This window comes from Bactrocera latifrons, unplaced genomic scaffold, assembly GCF_001853355.1.
Source record: "Bactrocera latifrons isolate USDA-ARS-PBARC rearing strain unplaced genomic scaffold, ASM185335v1 scaffold_171, whole genome shotgun sequence".
Classification (NCBI taxonomy): Eukaryota; Metazoa; Arthropoda; class Insecta; order Diptera; family Tephritidae; genus Bactrocera; species Bactrocera latifrons.
In genome coordinates this window covers 511,641-533,362 of record NW_017535197.1, presented here as the reverse complement: position 1 = coordinate 533,362, position 21,722 = coordinate 511,641, and the positions used below count along the sequence as shown (strand labels likewise).

At 33.7% G+C, this 21,722-nt stretch overlaps 3 protein-coding genes across 4 annotated transcripts in view; 1 reads left to right on the top strand and 2 right to left on the bottom strand.

The window, feature by feature from the left end:
- The window catches only part of LOC108966945 (calcium-binding mitochondrial carrier protein Aralar1), a 31,749-nt gene extending 17,953 nt beyond the window's left edge, over positions 1-13,796 (bottom strand). The window contains exons 1-2 of one of the 2 annotated variants that reach the window (XM_018930106.1): positions 13,401-13,796; positions 12,666-13,225 (exon numbers count right to left, since the gene is read on the bottom strand). In XM_018930106.1, the coding sequence (XP_018785651.1) occupies positions 12,666-12,719 (54 nt within the window). In that variant the 5' untranslated portion in view covers positions 12,720-13,225; positions 13,401-13,796. Of the gene's footprint in view, positions 1-6,052; positions 6,488-12,665; positions 13,226-13,400 lie in introns of those variants that run through there. The other variant, XM_018930107.1, reaches the window with a different exon arrangement.
- A 2,611-nt stretch (positions 13,797-16,407) lies between these two features.
- On the bottom strand, positions 16,408-18,814 carry LOC108966907 (STAM-binding protein). Its single transcript, XM_018930054.1, has 6 exons — positions 18,699-18,814; positions 17,825-18,352; positions 17,373-17,688; positions 17,137-17,249; positions 16,967-17,069; positions 16,408-16,900 (listed from the first exon to the last, which is right to left on the bottom strand). Exons 1-6 carry the CDS (start codon positions 18,812-18,814, stop codon positions 16,838-16,840), a joined length of 1,239 nt encoding a protein of 412 aa, XP_018785599.1. The 3' UTR covers positions 16,408-16,837.
- Positions 18,815-21,221: 2,407 nt separating this feature from the next.
- Positions 21,222-21,722, top strand: part of LOC108966964 (neutral ceramidase) — a 20,068-nt gene continuing 19,567 nt past the window's right edge. Inside the window, exon 1 of the mRNA XM_018930149.1 lies at positions 21,222-21,243. The gene's annotated coding sequence lies outside the window, so the exon portion shown is untranslated. The remainder of the gene's footprint in view (positions 21,244-21,722) is intronic.

Genomic DNA, 21,722 nt, shown 5'->3' with positions numbered 1-21,722 from the left:
TTAGTTATTATATGTATAAGACGATCTTATAAAAATACCTCCCTTCCGATTAATAACACACTTTTTCGTTGAAGCCATTTTTCGAAAAACTTTTTTCACTTCAATTAAGGTATGGCTCTTAATAATTTTAACGTTACTTTTAGTCGAAAAAAGTTTACTTTATAATTTATTAAGCTCCGCCCAATTTACAAAAAGGAGACCTCATAATTAAACGCCGCGGGAAGCAGAACCTTTACTCCTTACCTTAAAAAAGCGAAACATAGGATCCCAGTCCCTAGCTAAGCAATTGTAGTCCTCTAAGATTAATTATTTGGGTCTTATCTATAACAAAAAGGGTTTGTGACCCCTCACCTATGGGGGACTTTTAGCTCTTACAGTAAAATAGCATACATACCATAATCCCACATATGTAAGCATGATGTATTTATGTATATAATATGTGATAATTCAATGTAAGTATTTATCTGTATGCCGGTGGCAAAAACTGCTGAGCTGTATCACTGCAACAGCAGGTGGTACACACCCATTTTATTTGTCAGCGGGCCTGTCTCGTGTGACTTTCGCGAAAGAATAGAGATGCAACATACATTCATACTACTACTATATATATGCATAGTACATTTTCTGCCCTGCTCTGCATATGTATATGTAACTGATTTATTAAGGTTGCGGTAGTGCTGGTTTAAGTTCAAGTGTATATGTATTTGTTTATTCCAATGCTTGTATGGTGTATGTGCTTTGATATATGACGATCCCTTGCAGTAACACTGCAGATATGCAGAGACCGTGCAACTGTCGCATTTAGCACAATTTCTACATCCGCCAAACCAATTTTTATGCAACAACAATTTCAAGTTCAGCAAAATGTACCAAAGCACAAGGACACTCTTCAGTGCGAACGCTATAAATTTATTAACAATTTTTGAATAAAAAGATATTTTATTATATGGAGTTGTTTTTTAAGAGAGTTTTTTGGCTTCTGAAGCTAAAACTTATATTAACTTATATTATTTCTAATTATTCTCTTTTAAAAGGAAAAAGCGGTATTCATTATAAATCGGTCGGTCGGTCGGTCGTATATTAGTACCTTTTTCTAGTACTTTAGTAAAATATATCGAAAAAAGTTGAGCATTATAAAATATTTTGCTGAAAAAATTATTTGTGTTTACTTTTGTGGTAATGTTTTATCTTTAAACAAGCTACTATAAATACACAAATTACTCCTTGTGTAATGGTCTTCAACCAGGCCATGGTCTTAGAAGTTTTTTAAAATAAAATTTCTTAGTATGAAATCCCATTGGAAGTGTTTTGTTTGGCTCCCAAATGTATGCTTCGAAGTTGGGCTGATGATTCACTACTCATATAAATTTCTCAATTCTTACAGTCTTTATATTATTGCACATACGAAGTTATCTCATTATAGTCCTGTGATTTCTGCGCGCCTTTAATCTATTGCATGGTTTGTGTGTGAAATTTTTTGGTATTATTACATTATTATATTATTATTATTATTGCTTGAGTTGTTGTTGTAAATTGTCAAATATTCAAGTCTACTGAAGACATGCTTGGGCTAAGTAATAGTTCCAGAAAAACTTGTATATTTTCTTAATATCAAGATTGTCAAAGTTATCTGACAGAAAGCAAAGAGGAAACATTTCAACAGTTTCTTATAGAATCTACAGCTTTCGCTAATCTTGAGTTGAAACATCTTGAATGTCATACCTTAAGTTAACTGAGTGATCCGTCTACAAAATTTACCACTTCAACAGATTTGTCATAGCTGTGAAGCATTTTTTGATTAATTCTTAGAAGTTTTAGTTTCACAAAGGATCGATTGCAGCGTCCAAGTGGGATATATGTACATATGTACGATAAAAAATGAATTCATAATAAGTAATACATAGGACTAGTAGATAGAGATGGATTTCTTTTTACTACACTATTTACATTAGAATAAAAACCCAGATTTTTTTTCTTTTGGTGCTCTAAGAAAGGCTCTCCAAGTATGGCGTTAATTATAACGGGAAGGTCCTCCACCCAACATTCTTCTCTTTGTTTCTTATTAGCAAATATAAAAATTTGTATTTCGTTTCCAACTACTTAAGTTTTATAGATTTTACAGGAAAACAATGATTTTTTCGTAAACCTAGCCCTTTAAAGGGCCCTCCATAATATAAATATAAAGCTTGATATCTTACGAAACTTTCTGTTTATTTATAATACAATAGGAGTGCATAAGCGAAATTTTTCGCTGTATCTAGATAAGAATTGAGAATAAATAAATGAGTATTAGTATAGTATGATATACCTCTTTCTACGTTCGTCGAAGTTTGATCTCCATACTTCAATTGGTATTTCTTTGGACGCGAAAAGTTTGTTGGAGACTTTTAATATGGAAAAAAGTTAGCAACGAGCTTACTTGAATTCTGTGTTTCCAAGCGAATTACTGCTATAGAATCGTTAAAAATATAATACTTCAGAATTTTAAGTGATTCAAAACCATGGAAATGTTCCTCTTATAGATCAACTCAATATTACTTGGTTAATTAACAGCGTGTGGCACGTCTCAACATTAGACTCTTACAAAAAGAACCGAATCTTTTGCAAAAACGACGTGGACGAAAGAGATTCTTTTGTCAACACGGATCAAATTTGTTAGGATTTATCAACGTAATCAGGTTGTACGTAGCTCTGATATTTTCGAATATTAATTTTAAAAATTTCAAAGTATTTGCATCTGAATACTTATATGTTAAAAAAATTTTTTTTTTTTGCAATGAATAAAGTCCGAGCATAGTCCGAAAAAAAAATTGGCTTACTTGCACATATGATTTTAATTGCGATTCGGTTAACTTTTTTAAACTGGCCTTATAATTTACGCAATATGAATAAAAGTTGTGAAATAAATGAAGATTCAATAAAAAGATCGAAAAAAGTTGGATTATTTTTTAAGTTATGAAAAATAATCACATTAAGTTGGCAATTAATTGCATTGGAATTTTTTTAAGTAAACCAAAGCTCGATACAATTATATACAATTATATAACATATACATCGATACAATTTATAACTCTATTCAAATGGTCTCCACGACGTATGATTATGTCATTATTAGTACGTTCAATATTACATGAAAATGGCACAGCAAGTGCTAATTGGGTCTGAAGGACACGGCTGCACTCCAACCTATGTTCAATATTGACTTCTAAAGCTTGAATGGACTCTGATTAATTGCTTAGGACTTCAAATAACTATACAAGAAGTAGCCTAATTTTGTTAAATCATAACTTCTTGAAGGCCATTCAATGTCACAATCTCTTGAAATAATCGAGTCTCCAAACTTTTCTCGCAATAATTCGGTTCCTACACATGCTGTACATGTTACGTGGTTATCAATATCAAGTTTCGGTCGAAACGGTACTTGAAAATCATATCATCCCTATTGGAAAACTCTATACATATATGTCAACACTTGCCCATATAAATATTATGTAGTATTCATTAAAATATTCTACTCTATTGCATTAAATATAAAGGCGTTGTCTTAAGTGATCAATTTTGCCCATGGTATAAGTATGTATATATATAATAAGACCTTAATACAGTGTTAGCTAACAACTAGTTGAAATTGCTGCAGTTATATAAAATATAAAATTAAAAGTTGAATAAGCTCGTTTAACACTCGTCTAGTGTACTTAGTTTAGATACTCTCCAAGTACTTTGTGATTAGTAATTGCACATGCTCCTACTTATGCAACTTTTTGCAATTAGAAAGTGCAATGAATGGCAAATATGTAAGAATTATTTCTCAAAACACAAAAAAGGATTGTATTATATAGTTTTCATGGCTTTGGCGGATGAGATAATGATTACATAACGTGGTTAAGTACTTGTGCACGTAACATGGCAATCGCCAAACAGAATCACTGTCAAAGGCGAAAACAATTAACTGGACGGACTGGAAAACGCTAATTAAAACCGCACCGCTATCGTTTAGCAACAATAATTTGTATTTCAAAGTGTTTGGTTTGACATGCGTTCGCGTGTGCTTATTCATATGTATGTATATGTTATTGATGGAATGTAAACACATTGTGGGGGTGGCTAAAACTCAATGTTGGGTTACTCTTTGGGTGTAAAACAGTTATTTGTCGCATAATATGGAGTACACCAAAAAATCCTCAAGCTGACTTCGAACACAAAGTGCGAGAAACTATTTGCAAATTCGGTGCGACTACCAGGATATTATCACGTCCAAGCAGGTAAAAAATCAATGATCGATTTTCGAGGTGTGATGCACTCCGAAGTTCGTCAGACCGGCCAAACTGTCAACAAGGAATACTGTCTGAGTGTTACGTGCAGTTTGCTCGAAGCCGAAATTATGGGCTCTTGGTTTCTGCACCACGATAATGCACCGTCGCATACTGTATTGATTCTTCGTGAGTTTTTCGCCAAAGTACCGTTTTCGCCTAAATTATCTCCGTGTGGCTATTCAACAAACTCAAACGATTGCTCCAGCGAAACCGAAAATTGACTTTAACAACTGTTTAGAGGATTGGATCAATTCTATTAGGGCCAAGGAGGGGCGAATTAGATTTTGAAGAGTAAATTAAGAAATTTAAAATTATGAAGAAAGTTTTAATGTTTTTTTCACTTAGTAGTACAACCATTCTTCTGAATATCTCAACCAAGCGGTGGATGATACAAGTTCCATCCATTAAGTCAGAATAAAATCACAAAAGCTGAACTTTTAAGAAGTCGCCCGCTGTGGTAACTAAAACTCCAATATTGATGATAAGCCCATCACTAATCGACAAAGCCTATAACAAATTTATTGACTGCCGAGATGTTTCAACCTCATTATTGCAAAGACTAGATAATAGAGGAGATTGTAGATTTTTTTTATCTCAACGATAGAAAGAACTTTGACGATACTAATGATGAAGGAGCTTGATGATTTTTCTAGAGAGGATAGATACTCATTATTAACTTTCAGTGCACCTACTGTCACCTTTAATAGCAGCCACTTTTGTCCCAAAGCTTTGCAGAAAACTCCCCCTCCAAGCTTTCTAATCAACTTCGATCCACATTAAAAATCTTAAGAAAAATAATGGAGACTATGAAATAAGAGCTCTATGCTAACAAAATAATATGCTTAGAACCTCGAGTTGTGTCTGACACTCAATCGATTCCCAATTTCATCTGTTGATGATTTTCATATGCAAGACATTCAGGCATCGGATTACGTAAAAATTCCGTAAAACTCCGTTCTAATGCTCCATACTTCCTCATTTAATGTAAATAAAGAGCTCAAGATAAATGACAAGGGAATTGAAACACAAAATGTTTATCAGTTCGACTCAAGTAAAGTTCTGAGTAATCTTCGGCCCCAAAATCAAGCTCTAAATACATTCGATTCGGGTAAAGTTCTGAGTAAACGTTGGACCAAAATTCAAACTTTATGTATATTCAAATCCATTCGACTCAAGTCAAGTCACTTATCCATAACGTTCACCACCACCTAGTAGCTCATATAGGCATTAACATAAGACTAAAATAATAAAAAAATAAAAAGACTAAAATAAAAAAAGACTGCGATCACTACATTCACATGCCATAAACTCAAATACAATTTCATAACACCCTCATCATAACATTGCTCATCTGCTCCGAACTGGCAACCGTTAGCTGTCAGCGTGTGAATAATTATCAATTCTTTTCAAGCTTCGGCCGGTTTCACGTCGGTTTGAACAAGGTGAGATGTGATAAACGCTTTTGATAGCATGTAACATTTATAAAAGTGATAAGAAGAGATTTTTGTTTTGAATTTTTTTATTGTTATCAGTGCATTTGAACGTATCAAATGAAGAGAGAAAGACAATGATTGCATTTTTATGCACAAAATTACCACCAATTTGATTTAATTAAAAAAAGGCGATAATTATATAAGAAAACAACAATTTTAGCAGAAAAAAATATTTAATAATTAATATATATAACTTTTTTTTATAAAAATTTAAAAAAACAACAACAAAATCTTGCCTTCGCCTACCTCATTCAATTCCTTCTTTTCCACCATTTTTTGTTTTTTTTGTTTTGTCTTTGGCTAGCACTTTCTGTTTTTGTAGGTATGTACGTATGCAATAAGCAAGAATGTGTACTTATTTATAATTTTTCAATTGCTTTAACAAAAATCGACGCACAAATATCTTTCAATTTTGCAAAATTCTATATTTTTGCCAAATTTCCGATTTTCGCACACAAATTCACCCACGTCAATTGCAAGACACTATAATATATGCACTCCCTAATATGCATGTACCGTATGTACATAAAGGTGTAGAGCAATATATGTATATATGAAGCTATATAGATTCGTCTGCACACTTTTCACTTCTCCACCGAGCTGCACACACACACGAGTCAACGCTGAATGCTATGCTACGAGCGTCGCGTTAATGTCAAATACCGAATTACGACTGAGGATCGTTGGACTAGCCAAACACCCGCAATGTGGCGATTTTCTGAGGATTGACGGCATTTGCCACTAGAACGAATTGCGCCGCTGTGTGAGTATGTGAGCAGATTATTTTCGATTGTGCGTCAAAGAGCCAAGGAGCGTAGGCAAACATTTCTATGTGCGATTATACATACATATATACAACATATACATATATTAGCTGGGTATTAAAGTTAATTTGAAAGCTTATTTAATACTTATGCGTTGTATATATTTTAATCAAATGCAATTACATTTACTTAACATTCATTATATTTTGATTAATAAGCTTACTTGTAATTATTTACACAACAATTGTCACACATTTTTCTCATTCATATGTGTTTCCATTCAAAAGTCGCTCATTATATAGCTATTCGTCGTCGAGCGCTAATGTGTATTTGTTCAGTGATTCAGTGAGAACTTTTCCGCATATTTTCCCGCGCCGAGTCCGCAACTTTCTACGCTTCTCCAAACAGCATGCGAAAAAGCTCTCAAATCTCACATGCCCACAGCCGCACGGATCCATATATACTCACAACTTGGTATGCTTAAATTATTCAGTGTAAATATAAACAATTTCATTTCTTCTTAAATAATTATTATATAAATTACTTTTATGGGAATGTGGCAACGAATAATTGCTCTAAAATTTGCATAAACTTTTGAAGTACAGGGTGGTTCTAAAGATAACCCAACTTTAAGTATTCGGAAATTGTAAACTTATTTGTTAAATTTTGTTTTATCTCTTTGATAGATTGCAAACGGGTTAAACGGAGCGGAAATTTCTGTTTGGGGAACAAGAAAAAATCATAGCCGAATCCGGTAAATACGGTCACAATTGTGGATTGGTGCAATGCTGCATTATCGTCGTGTAGTATCCATGATATCCATTTTCATAGAATGTTCTCACGTAAACGCAACAGTACGGCCAAATAGAACTTCTTAGTGACCGTCTGTCGCTCCGGAACAAATTCATGATGCATCAAACCACGAATATTGAAAAAAAAAAACAATCAGCATAACTTTGATTTTTGAGCGACTTTGGCGCTTCCGATGATTGTTGACTTTTTTGCATGTCGAACCCATTAACTCATGTCTCATTGGCAGTAATAATGTTCTCCATGAATATGGGATCGGAATTCGCATGATCAAGCATGTCTAATGAAACCTGTTTACGATACTTTTTATATTCTCGCAACAAAGTTTCTAAGGAGAGTATTATAGTTTTGTTCACATAACGTTTGTTTGTAAGTCCTAAAACTAAAAGAGTCAGATATGGGGTTATATATACCAAAGTGATCAGGGTGACGAGTAGAGTTGAAATCCAGATGTCTGTCTATCTGTCCGTGCAAGCTGTAACTTGAGTAAAAATTGAGATATCTCGATGAAACTTGTCATGAGAGAGAGTATAATATGTTCGGTGTCACCCGAACTTAGCCCTTCCTATATGTGATAAAGATTAAATCCAAATATTCACACTGTTTTGTTTGCACGTTTGCCGAAATCTTTTTTAGTTTAAAATCCTTCGAGTACTCACGACCAATATTTAACTACTAAACTACTAAATTTAATTTTTTGATTTTAGATGAATCCTTGGGCAGATATTGCTGACAACCAAGCGGAGACATTTTTGAAATTCGTTTTTTTTTACTTTAATACCGAAAATTCAAAAAATTATTATTCAAATGATGTTCTCTGATATGCTCAAAAGTTGTAATAAATTAATTAAATTATTATATGAAAAAAAAATTGGTGAATATAAGCATTTTTCGCTCGTCAAATCCCACGTAACCCCTTAAAAATATTTAGTTTTTCTAAAAAAATTTGTTTAAGTGATCTCAAAGAAAACCTAAAGTTAAAGCCAAATAAATGGTTTTGTGAAAAGTTTACATAACATCACATTTTCTGTATAATATTCGCAATTTTACATTTTATTCAATCATATTTATTTATATCCAGCAATAGTGATAACTAATTATTATACCTCTTCAAAGTATATTCTACAATAGTGCCGACAAACAAGTACTATACTTACATACATATATAGAGTGTGATAGACAAATGTGAAAATGTAAATCACCTCTGTGAAAAGTTGCATTGACATACGCGTACATAAATATGTTTTTCAAGCTCATGGTCATTGGCGGGCAAAGTAAAAACAAACAAAAGCAACGTACAAACATACACAAAAGTAATTACTACATATGTATGTGTGGATACTTGTATGAACAGGCACTTTGCTTTACATGAGAGCCACATTATTTTAAATACAACTTTTCAAAATATTAAAAAAACGTATTTTAATTTTTTGTAGAATTAATTTCATGTCAACTAAACAAAGTGCATGCTTGTTTATATAATTCATTGACTTTGCACGTGCTATAATGTATATGAAAGTATGTGTCTATAATTAAATCCGCTATTCATAAACACATATTTCCACTCATATCAGTAGAAATTATAAGCCCACTTGAGCAGCTGCTTTAACGGAAGTCTTATTGAAAGTATGTTGCTCATACGTAACGTAGTCTCACGGGATAATCACGTGGAACATATAGACAATTTGTGTGTGCGTGGAAATTACTTTAAAAATAGAGAACAAATTTCTATACAAATACATTCCATACAATGTCAAGCTTTCGCATATCTATCTACAAAGAATTCTATGTATTTTCTACATATTAGTACATATGTATGTTCATATTGTATATGTATTTGGTAGATATGAGTAAATATACATTTAGAAAATAAATATTTATAATTATGTAGTTTTTCAGTTTCATTTTCCAGCTTTTCTTCGAAGTCGTCTCGCCTATCTTTTGCATAATACACGCGCAATTAAAATATTAGCTTTACGGGCTATGGGTGATGTTGGAAGCGGAAGGCGGAAGTTTTGCGGAGTTCATGATTTACAATCGCATAATATTAAATAATGCCTTAGTCATATTCTGCGTTGCAATTTGAGTAACGGATACTATATATGTGTATCAGTGTTTTTTTTTTGTTTTTGTTTTTTTTTTTTTTGAACTATTAATATTTTCACGTCACGAAATTCCCTGAAAATTTTAGCCCTTAATATTAACATTAAGAGCTGGGCCAAGGCCTGTACAAATTTTTAATAGGAAGTATTTTATGTCATCGCTTCGACTTTAGATGCACATTTCTCAGAATTTTTCACTCTACAAAAGTTCCCAGTGCAAGTCGAAACTCACACCGGCGAGGTAGTACGGGGCTCTAAACCTGATTTTTCCCAGAATTTCACTTTTTTTTGTTTATAACTCGTAAATGATAGGAGCAATAGAAAAAATGCACATGACAAATTTGTGGGAAATTTTTATTTGCTATAAAAGGTCATTAATATCATTAATAATTCTCGAGATATTCGGCTTTTTAAGAGGGCTTTATAGAATTTGAATAAAGATGGTATGTATTAAAAAATCTATGAAAATTGCATACATTTACTATGGCAATTTTTTACAGGCCTTGGTCCAGTTCTTACTGTTAATATTAAGGGTAAAAATTTCAGAGAATTTTTTTTAGAGTATTTCCAAGGAAATTTCGTGACGGGACTGAAAAAATTACTAGTTCAAAACAAAAAGAAAAAAAACACACCCTAATGTATATGTATAAACTTTTTAAAGTTTATTATTAATAGTTCAGATTTTGGATTTAGGAGTTAAAAAATAGTAATAAAAGCAGGAAAAGCATTAGCATTGGCTGCACTGACGCTATAATATCCTTCGTATATATCTCTCTTGTAGTATAAAAGGTATAAAATGATYAATATCTTGATTTTGATCGGYCGGTTTGTAGGGCAACTACACGCTATAGTGATCCGACATGAGCGAWTCCGACAAATTGGCGGCTTCTTGGGGAGAAAAGGATGAAWGCAAAATTTCAGATCGATTTTTCAAAAACTGACTGACTATTTTGCTAATAAGCAGACAGAGTCMCGATTGTTTATGGCACCTAAACCTAATCGAGAAAGATATAGAATTATCTATAAATAAATGATCTTAAAATGATCTTCCGTGCTTATTGAATTAACTCAACGTGAAGTTCTRAAATCTAAAATATTAGTTATATGGGGACTCTGAGAAGTTTTGACCCGATTCCCCCCATTTTGGATACATAGAATTACTACTTTGTTTGGATTTTTATTGCATATCTCACACATTGACCAATATTTCCGAACAAAAATCAACTATTGGTWCTRGGGTCGCCATASTCGATACCTAKGGTCTTGAACAGTTTTAGTTGGATTTGAACAWGTTTCTGTCATAAKGTGGCACACATTAAAGGCATTATTCATGCAAAGTTCAATCCCTTTATATTAATGCTTCTTGGTTTGTGTTCACAAAACTCAACGAATCAAGTGGCATTTAAAATTGTGGTATATGGGAAGTAGGCGGGGTTGTTGTCCGATTTCGCTCATTTTCACAACGTTATATATTTAATTAWTGATTTAGCGCGCTATTAGTAGTTTTGAACAGTACCGCTATATGGAAAGTGTGCGGGRGTTTCAGCCATTTTCACAATATTGGTAAGAGTTCCTGTAATATTTACGCTGTGCGAATTTGGTCGTTGTAGTTGTATTAATTAACGTACAACCGTTAGGGGRGCAAAACTATAATACTSTGTARCAACTGGTTGCAAGAGTAGAAAAATTACACTTGGAAGAAATTTTACTCACTTACTTTTAAGGTGTTCGAATGGAATCATAACTATTCCAAACCGCAGACACCGAATATGTGTACTTCAGTACTTTTGACTAACATTTGCCAAAGAATATTGGCCAAACTGTGCGGTGTGAATGAAAATAAGGCAGACTTTTTTCTTGATAATACTGTGGATGCATTTTCATACTTCTGGTTGACTTTACACCGCATATATCGACCAATAAGTAAAATATCTTAGCAAACTCATAATCTTGAACGTACTACAGCTTGGTGCCCTAAATTCTTATTCCGACTATTTCCGAAATGCCTCAACCGGCTGTTTTAAAATATAAACTCAACTGAAAGCTTGAAAATATTTATATTCGGTATATGGGGGTTACTCTCGTTACTCTCGTATTGGCCCGATTTTATTCATTTTTGATACAAGGGCATTCTGTTATCACAAAGGTTTTTCTTCGTACTTGAAAACCAAACCACACAGATTGACCGATATTTCCTGTAGAAATTCGGCTCTCACTGTATGTGGCTAATTATATCATTTTTAATTTCTGCAGAGTTTTATTATAGTATATTAGAATCGGAAAGAATTAAAAATTTTATGTTTTCTGTATAAGAAGTAGGCACAGTAGGCATCCGATTAATTTTCACCCATTTTTACATAGAAGTGAATTATCCTGTCACTTATTGATTCGAATTTGGTTGAAATTGGTGGAGCGATTCATTAGATATGTATGGGTCTTAACGAAAAGGTGGACGATCTCACTCCCATTGCCCGTTAGACACCTATAAAATCCTTTTGTATCATCTTTGCAGGGATTTCATGCTCCAGATGTATTTATTTAGAGAATATTTCAACGTAACCGTTATTTGGAGACTGGGTGGGTTCATAATGCTCTGTAGCAACATGTTCCGAATGTATAAAGATTACAACTAAAAAAAATATAATTTGTATTCAACAATAAATATTGTATATTTAGAAGTATTTATGAGAAATATATAATTAGAGTGGGTCGGATTATTTCTATAAAATGTTCTACGGATCATGGCGAACAACTTCGCCTAAAGGAATATAATATAGGTCTAACTCCGGTTTCGAACCGACTTTTAAGGCGAAGTTTAAAAATTCTAAATAATCGGTTGTATGGGATGTATGTGATATAGTTGTCCGATCTGGCCGATTTCGACACATAATCAATAGATTATTAACATGCACCAACGCACTAATTTTCATTACGATATCTCAAAAATTGCCGAACAAATTGTTCAAATTTCCAAAAAACTTTGCTTTAAAAGTCGCTGGATCGAAACCGGTTTAGACACATGGTCTCTCAAGGGAATTTTTCACAGCAATCCGTAGAACATTGCCCTATCCACGATTTTATCTATTTTTTTTTGGAATCCTGTAAATATGCCAGCTCTAATGTGCATACATACATATACAAACATGTAAAAATAGAAATATACGGCCACTAGAGGACACTTACATCTTGACATTGAACTGGCTGCAATATCCAATGGCTCGGACAAAATATATTCATTATAACACAAAAGGCACGCGCCGACTAGATTGGCAGGCAGAAGGTATGTACTTTGTACGGCTGAAGCACTTAATTTAACAGCTGCACAGTTAGATTTCGCACTCCTCACCTCCACAAACTCGGTCACTAGGAGCCCGCCACTCACCACCAATAACACTAGCACACGAATCCGCTTTTGGCGCTCTTTCGTCGCTCACTCTCACAGGAACTCTCGCTTGGCGCTCGTCCCTCACAAACACTACGCTGTATGTTATACAAAGGCAACACTTGTAACTGTTTTGGTTAAGTAGCAACAGCAACTCTATTAACCCTCTCTTAACGCTGACACGTAGGATAATTTCCGATATAGGCAAACACTTTAATTAGTATCACTTATGGATGGATTTTTCACACAAGCTTTCCAACAATTTTATATCTCTGTGCGTAGGTATGTATGTTATAGATAACAATAAAGCCAATAACAACAACAAGTGTAAAGATTGCAAATTATTAGCCACTTAGCAACACTATCCGGATGATTACCATCAGCAATAAATGAAAATAAAAATAGCAATAAAGAAGGGAGATCAGGAAGAGATTTTAAGTTGGTGCTGTGATAAACGGTCGCGTAAAGGAAAAGGAACAAATCAATTTCCAAATATGCGCGGCAGAATGGGAGTACAGCGGCGCAACACTTCTCACCTCCGCACTTCACCGTAGCGCTCAACGACGTCGAAGCACACACCGCACCAAACTTAACCGTTTCACTTAGCTGCGCTAGTCCTCGGCGCCTCCTGGTTCGCTCTGTTCGTTGCTTTTTCACGTGTTTGACCTTTGTGATTTGTATACGGAAATTCAAATTAGTGTGTAGGAACGTATGCGAGCAAGTCGTTGCAGAAGCTAGTGGGCGCTGTGCAGAAGATCGATTTTTCAGAAAATTCTAATTAACAATCACTTTTCACAGTTTTATTGCATTTCAATATAAACTTTTGCTTTTAACTGATTTTTTTTTTTAATTTTATCTTTATTGGCTACGTTTGCTATTTTTACCGAACTCCAGTTGCGCTCTTTCACATTTGACCAACCACGAAGAACTGAACTCGGCTGAACCATGCGGAAGCGCACACCGTGCCGTTGGAGAACTTTTGCAGCAAATGGAAACTCATGGAAATGTAAATGCAGAGAGAAATGTAAGGTGTACACAAATATATGTACATACATACATACGCCTTATGTTTTGTGGTGAAGTGTAATTGTGCTGGATTGTCATTTTTATCATGTTAGTGCTTTTAGATATCATGTTCTTTGATGACAAACATAATTAGTAAATATATTTATTATTTATAGAAAAAAAAGTATTTTTATGGAAAAAAAATCAATTAATTTTTAGAAAAAAAAAATATTATTAAATAATAAAAAAAAATGTCAGAAAATAAATATTTAGAAAAAAATTATTGGAAAAAAATTAACTATTTTTGTAGAAAAACAAATGTTTAGAAGAAAAAAATAAATTATTAGAAAAAAATGTATGTGGAGTGCTATAGTATATTTTAGCCTAAAATAAATACTAAACTTTTTCTTAAATAAAAATTAGTATTTAATGTTTAGAGCTTTGAAAAGCCTTTATTCAGGGAATGAGAAAAAAAAAGAAGATTCATACTTTATTAAAGAAGTTCATGAATATAAAAAAAAAAAAAAAACAGGAAAATAAGTTAGTCTCGTTTGCACCGAAGACAAAATACCCTTCACAAATAAAAAATATTCCAAAGAACTTTACTTTGATCGATTAGTTTGTACAGCAGCTATGCGCTATAGTGTTCCGATCAGAACATATTATACAAAGAATGGATTTTTTTCGACCAGTTTGTATTTCAACTATATGATATGGTGTTCCGATCAGAACAATTACTTCGGAGATTATACCGTCGATTATAGTTCGTGTCAAATTTCGTGAAGATATTTCGTCAAACAAAAAAGTTTTTCATAGAAGAACTTGATTTTGATCGTTCAGTTTGTATGGCGGCGTGTGAAAAGTATCAAATCGATATCTTAAATTTTGAGAATTAGTTCGTGATATAGAGACTAACGGATGAGACTAAATCGACAGTTCCCACGACACTGGGGTCTACGTAACCGGAACGGACCCGAATATTTATTCGGTCAAGGACTGTCAATTCGGCAGAACTCTACCGCTACAACAACAACAACAACTAAATCGACTCAGCGCATCTTGCTAATCGATCTACATATATACGATGCGACGACTCCTTTTTGGTGTTATAAACTTCTTGGCGAACTTAATATAGTCGAATATACAAATTATATTGACTTTCTTACAATATGTATAACGCATAATAACATTAAAATTTCATGTGGACTATATGCACTTTGTCTTTTTTAAAAAAACTCGTTTAAAGTTTTATGTTTAAACCTGATGGATTCAGTGCTGATTGGACCGAGAACGTTAAAAGGTACTTCGAAATTACTGCAAGAATGTTTTCCGCCCCTACAACAGCAACAATCTTAAATCGCTGATTTTATTTTTTTTTTTTTGATAAATCTAGACTGCCACCAATTTATTAGACGTTGAGTGATGCAAAAAGAAAATTAAATTCATTTTACAAATCAAAAAAAAAAAATTGATTTTGTATACTACTGTAATTTTCAAATACTGTTAACTTTCTGTAAGAAACTCACCACTGTTACAGTGTCCTTGCGGAAGTGCCTTAAAGTCCTCTGTTATTCTTCAATGACAAAAATTAGGCTCCACTGCAAAGAGAAAACCGTTGCCAACTGCGCTCTTGACTAGAAAAGAGAACTGGACATATTAATTGACAGACTATTCATACCATACATGTCAGTAATCGAGCGTTGAGTTTCATTACATTAAAAAGCGTAATCAATGATGCAATTTTCTTCATTTATTTTGATTTAGCTCTTTGTCATACATTGAGTTATTGTAACCATTAGTCGCTAGATTAATAATTATCAAAGTCAGTGTTGCTCAATTTTTGTTAAATAATTTGTATACATATTTACTTGAATTATGTGTATGTTTGTTTTTTTTTGCTTTTAGATAATATAATAAATATATTGTTAATTTGCATAACTTGTCTGAATATATCAATTTTCAATTTATTATAACTATGTGGTATTACTTTTAATTACTTTTAATTTTATTTAATTATTATATAAGCTAAATTCAAGTTGATAAATAAGCCAACAGTAAAATCACATTTATGCGTGCAAAATGCATTGCTAAACAAAACTTCTAGCTTAATGCTAAAACAAAAAATAAATACATAAGTAAATAAAGCAGCTATTACATTTGATGAAATTAATTATTTTACATAATTGCAGTTTTTTGCTTAAATATTTGCAATTGTAAACCAAAAAAAATGTATTAAAGATCTTTCGTGTTTTCCTTTTTTCCTCAAGCGTCTAATTTCATGTTGCAAATATCAAACTTTTTTCATATAAATATACACCTTCAGCGCAAAAATGTCTAAAAATATGTAGTATATATGTCTGCATTATGCGCATAATTGTATGCGGTTATTAATACTACAAATTTATTTAATCAATTTTGGTACCAAACTTGCGTGCGCGAATATTTATTCAAAACGTTTTTGCTTACAGCATAATAAAGTAATTCTTTGCTTGCACTTGCTATTGAACACACACGCACATAAAGCAGAAAATATATATGTGTATGTATGTATTATTGATCAATTTATTGCAAAAGGAACTATTCCAGTTTTAAAAAAATATATCTTGCCTACAAATACTGTGCTTTTATCTAATGGTGCCTGCTTTTCTTGTATAGATGTTGCATGTGATTTTTTCTTAGCAACTTCTTTTGATATTTTCCCCTGTATTTACATTGTATACTTCCACAATTCGAAGAGCTGCATAAGCTCAACTGTCTGCAGTAATTTTTTACGAAGCACTAACTTTGCTTAGCGAAATAAGAACTTTCTAGCATATAAATTTCTCACATGCAACATTTTTAGCTAGAAAAGCAAACGCCATCATTTACACTTTTTAATTTAATGCTATTTAAATTCGCTCGGCGACCCTTTTCCTCTTTCTGCTTGCAGTTATAAAATAAGGCCTCTTCAAACATAAAACTCTACATACTATCTACGCAGATCGACCACCTTTATCTTCCTTTGAGCATCGAGCTGAATGTGTTGCGATTCCTGTAAATGTTAGAATACATTTTCTGGTCATTTTAAACACATATTTATATACATATGTATGCATACCATATACAGTCGTGGCTCGTTAGGATGCGGATGAAAACCTGTTTGCCGGCATTGTGCAATATAGTCCAGACCATAATCCGGCGTTAATATGAAGAAACCAGTGCTAAAGTGAAAAATTTGATTTCTACATAAGATTTATATAGTTCTAAACACATAAATATACGACTTACGTCTGATACTTGGGGGCACAAACAATGGCAATCGCCTCAGGCATCATCATCTGATATGAACAGTGTGTATGCAAATCCACCGATGAGAGGAAAGCTGTCTGGCTTGGATGCGTCTGCAAGCATGTAGATAAATTTGTATAAAAAATTACGAAACATAAAACAAAATTTCATAATATCCACATAACACTTATACTGGAGTCACAGGGTTCACATAATTAACGTATACTACAACTTACATGAATCCAACCCAGTGTAATGAGATTCTGTTGATCTTGCACATCGAAAATCTCTTCCTCATTCATTGTATTACAGCTATCAGGTGTACCTTGTTGCTTTGGTATTATAATATGTGTGATAAATAGACGATTCTGTGCCAAATGACCAGCTAGAATGCCGCAAGTTTCGATGTTTTTCAAAGTATTGCTTTGGGCCAATTGCAAGAACACGTCCATTGTGTTCTCGGGTATGATAACTGTTCGCAGTGAGCCCGCCAGTAGGGAATCGGACCGTTCGTAATGTGGTTTTTGGTTACGATCGAAACTGGGTGGCTTGCTGTGAACAAACAGAAAGTTTGGGTACAAAAAATTTAAAATTGTTTTTCTTATACAAAAAAATATTAGCTTAAATAAATGAATTACAATTAAAATTAAAAATGTCATTTTGCTTAAAAGGAAAAGCATAAACAAACCTTATTGATTTTGCGCCTTCTTTGTCCGCATCACCGGGAAAAAGTAGGCCCGAACCGGCACGATTTGTACCAGTTGGAAAATCACTTGGATAAACTACCTTATCTAACAGTCCCAAATCAGGCGCACTTGGTTGCATGCTTGGATCAATTTGCACATGCAAATTAGTTGGTATGTGTGCACCGGAACCACCGCTAGAACTTCCACCAGCTGTTGCACGTCTTTGACGTTCACGCTCCAATTCACGCGCTTTTTCCGCCTCTTTGTTGGCCAAAAATTGTTCATACTCTTTTTGATAGCGTTCCAGTAGTTTGGCTCGCAATTTTTCTGTGGTCGGCATTATTTCTTCCTTAATACGTTTATTGATCACTTTTACTTCAGCCTTGATTTTTGGATATTCAGGATGTGCACGTATTTTCTCAATAAATAATGTCATATACTTCATGTAAAGGATAAATGCATTTTCATGATTTCCCTCCGTGAGGTAAACATTTGCCATGCGTAGCATTTCTGTGCCGGAGCGATAGTATCTGAAATTGTAGTTGCAAATTTTAGTATGCAATCAAGCAAGGGCATAGAAAATTTAATTCCAAATTGATTATATTCTTTTTAAATTCGAAACCATCTTCCTTGTAGTATTTTGTTTTTGTTAATTTGAAAATATGATTTTCGCTTCAGAAGGCTAAATAGTAACAAAACATAAAGAATACAGGTACAAGGACTTTTAAGAACTTTTACGTACGCGAACTCAAGGGCATTTGCATAAGCTGAAGGGAAGGTGATTAATGGAGATTATGTTTTGTCATTAATTAAGTTTATTGCTGTTTTGTGTTTTTTAATCGTTGTTCTATTTTCCCAACCCTTGAACTGACTCACCGTGTAACTGGAACGTTGGCGTCCACTTCTGTAATATTGCCGTGATTGGAGAGGAAGCGCATCCGTTCCTGCGGCTCCACTATTGACATTCCCATATTGTTCACCGCCTTTGCCATCGTCGTGGGTTTGTGGACACTACCGCTGTTAAAACCTTTTCTAGTTCATTCAATTATATTGTTTTTCACTTTATTTGATTTCCTACTCACTTTCGCTAATAAAAACTCAGGAAACTTGCTGTATTGTCAAAAGCGAAGTACAGCTGATCGGCCAATGTTGTCATTTTTATTTTGTAGTTACGTTAAGCGGTGCTCTTTGAGGGCGAAATTTTCTCCCCAAAGGAGTAATTTGGAATCGGAACAATGAGAGAAATATAACCAAAAACTATGCCTACATATATTTTTTTTGTCAAATCCAACAAGACCAAATTGGGACAAGTAAGGAAGTTTAAGTTCGGTTGTAGTCCAACATTTCATACTCTTGCTACTTGCAAGTATCAAAGCAAGGAAATGTCTTCAGCAATATAAGGGTTTTTAGTTGTTTTGGGATCAGAGCTAGTTTTCATCCGATTTTTATTCATTATAGGCACTAAGATGAACCGTTATTACCGTTATTAGAAAATCAAATTCTAAACTCACATATTTGTATACGATATGAAGGCAACCTGAAATTAGAAAATATTTCTATTGGGTACAGATATGGGTGCTAAGGGAAGTATTTACCCCGTTTTTGACTTTCAGACATACTATACTCAGGAAAGGATTATATTTCTGATAAAAACTTCTCTATTGGAACTTTGATCGACATATTCGATATTTGGGGCTTAAATAAATTTGGCCCATTTTGAACCTCAGAGAAAAGCGAAAGCATCAGATGGAATTTAAAATTGTATTATATGGGAAGGAGGCGCAGTAGTAGTCCGAATTTGCTCATTTTCAGTTTAGAAGCTAGGAATTTCAATAACATATTATTTATTAATTTTGGAGCGATCGGTGGAGTATGGTTGTGAGATATGGATTTTAACCGAAATGTAGACGGTTTTAACCCCAGCTCCCGTAAAAAAATATAGGAATACGCGGGGTTATCACCTAATTCCATTTTCACGGTTGGGTTATTGTAGCTTAAGTGGCTTAGGAGTTATGTACATTAAACATCATTATTTTAAGCTCACAGGTGCCTCTTACTACTGTGATCGCTTATGGCAAATTATAGTTTTATAGTATATCGTTCTCAGTTTTTGCTAAAATTTACTAATTCTCGTTAAGATATCTCGATTTAAATTATCGCTGGCAAAAACGAACGTATGGACAGACGGAAAGTTACTCATATTTCAACTCGTCTCATCATCCTGTTCATTTATATTTGAATAACTATTATATCTAACTCGATTAACTAAACTGATTTTTGTCAGTCTGGTGACTTTAAAGGAGATATATGGGGCAAGAACTGAGAGAGATCTGTGAAATGAAGAAAACTGCCAGATCGGCATACATCTACATACATATATACCTTATAGCGTATCCGACTTTTCTTTCTGGCTATTATAAACCCTCTATAGCTTATTCTGGGCATATCGGTTTAACCGGATTAAAAACTTTCATAATAAACTTCATACTTTACGACAGTTTATAAAGTTCGCTTCCGTCCAGATTCGTCCTTACTTACTTAAATAAAAAACTGTTTTTGGTTATTTTTGTTACTTGGCTTAACCTTGCCATTCCGACCATTCCAATAAAGCAGTAGTATAAGTTTTTATAGATTTATTGCCTAAATTACTTATTATACTTATACAACTTCTTCATCCAGATAACTATAAATATATTTGCATACATACATACATACTTAAATAGTTTATGCATACGTATGTATATATCGCAGCTTAATCTCCAAGTTCAAGTGCTCTATTGCTAAAGAATAATCTCATACAGGGTTTGTCCGGAAAGTAATAAGACTTTTTTTCGCGCGGCGTGTTTTTGTGAGTGGTGTAAACCGAAAATGCGGCAGCGTTAGAGCAGAGGTACGCGGTTAAATTCTGCGTGAAACTCGGTAATTTTGCGAAAGAGACGTTTGATACGATCAAGCAGGCTTACTCAGATGTCGCTTGAGCAAGAAGTGTTGTGTTTCTGTGGCACCAGGCCATTTTGTAGGGCCGAGAAGAGGTCGCTGATGAAGATTGGAAGAATGATATAATCCAAAGTGAAAACGATGCTCATTGTCATCATTTGACATAGAAGGCATCGTCCACCATTAATTTGTTACGCCTTCAATGCTTGAAAATCGCTGGCAGCGCTACATCGACACAGAAGGAGTCTATTTGGAAAGTTTTTAAAGAATTGTAACGATTGGTTCAATAATTTTTTTTAAATCGACTAAATTTTATCACTTTCCGGACAAACCCTGTAATAATGGCGATGGGAATTTTGAAGTATTTGTTTACGAATATTGATTATGGTAAACCGATTAGTAAAATAATATTAGACAAAAACTGCTACTGTAACAGTAGTTAGTAGAATCCGAGGCGGTACAGTCGAAGTTAGATCTCGTGCAAGTGAGTTTATATTATATTATATGTGAATTAATTATATTGTTATATTAAAGAAATGCAAACATTAATTTACGTTGTATGTCGGCGAACAAATTTGAAAAATATTTTGAAGTACATATACTACTGTGAGCAAAAAATAGTACGACTTTTTCATTCAATCGGCCGAATATCGTGGTAAAGGGGAGCCGATGCCGAAAAACCCACGTCAAAGCAGGTCAAAAATAAAGGATATGTTGACAGTTTCTTAGATTATCGACAGTTTCTTAGATTATGTGGTGGACTCCGAATTCCCTCCGATCTGTCCACAAGGAATACAATTTTAGTATTATGCGTCGAAGCTATGCGTAAAAAGAGGTCGGAATTATGAGTCGACACCTTTTTTTTTTTTTTTTTTTGATTTTGCCTGATTTAGCTCCGTGTGACTTCTGGTTATTCAGAAAACTGAAACGACAGTACCTGGGAAAGCGTTTTGATTCAATTGA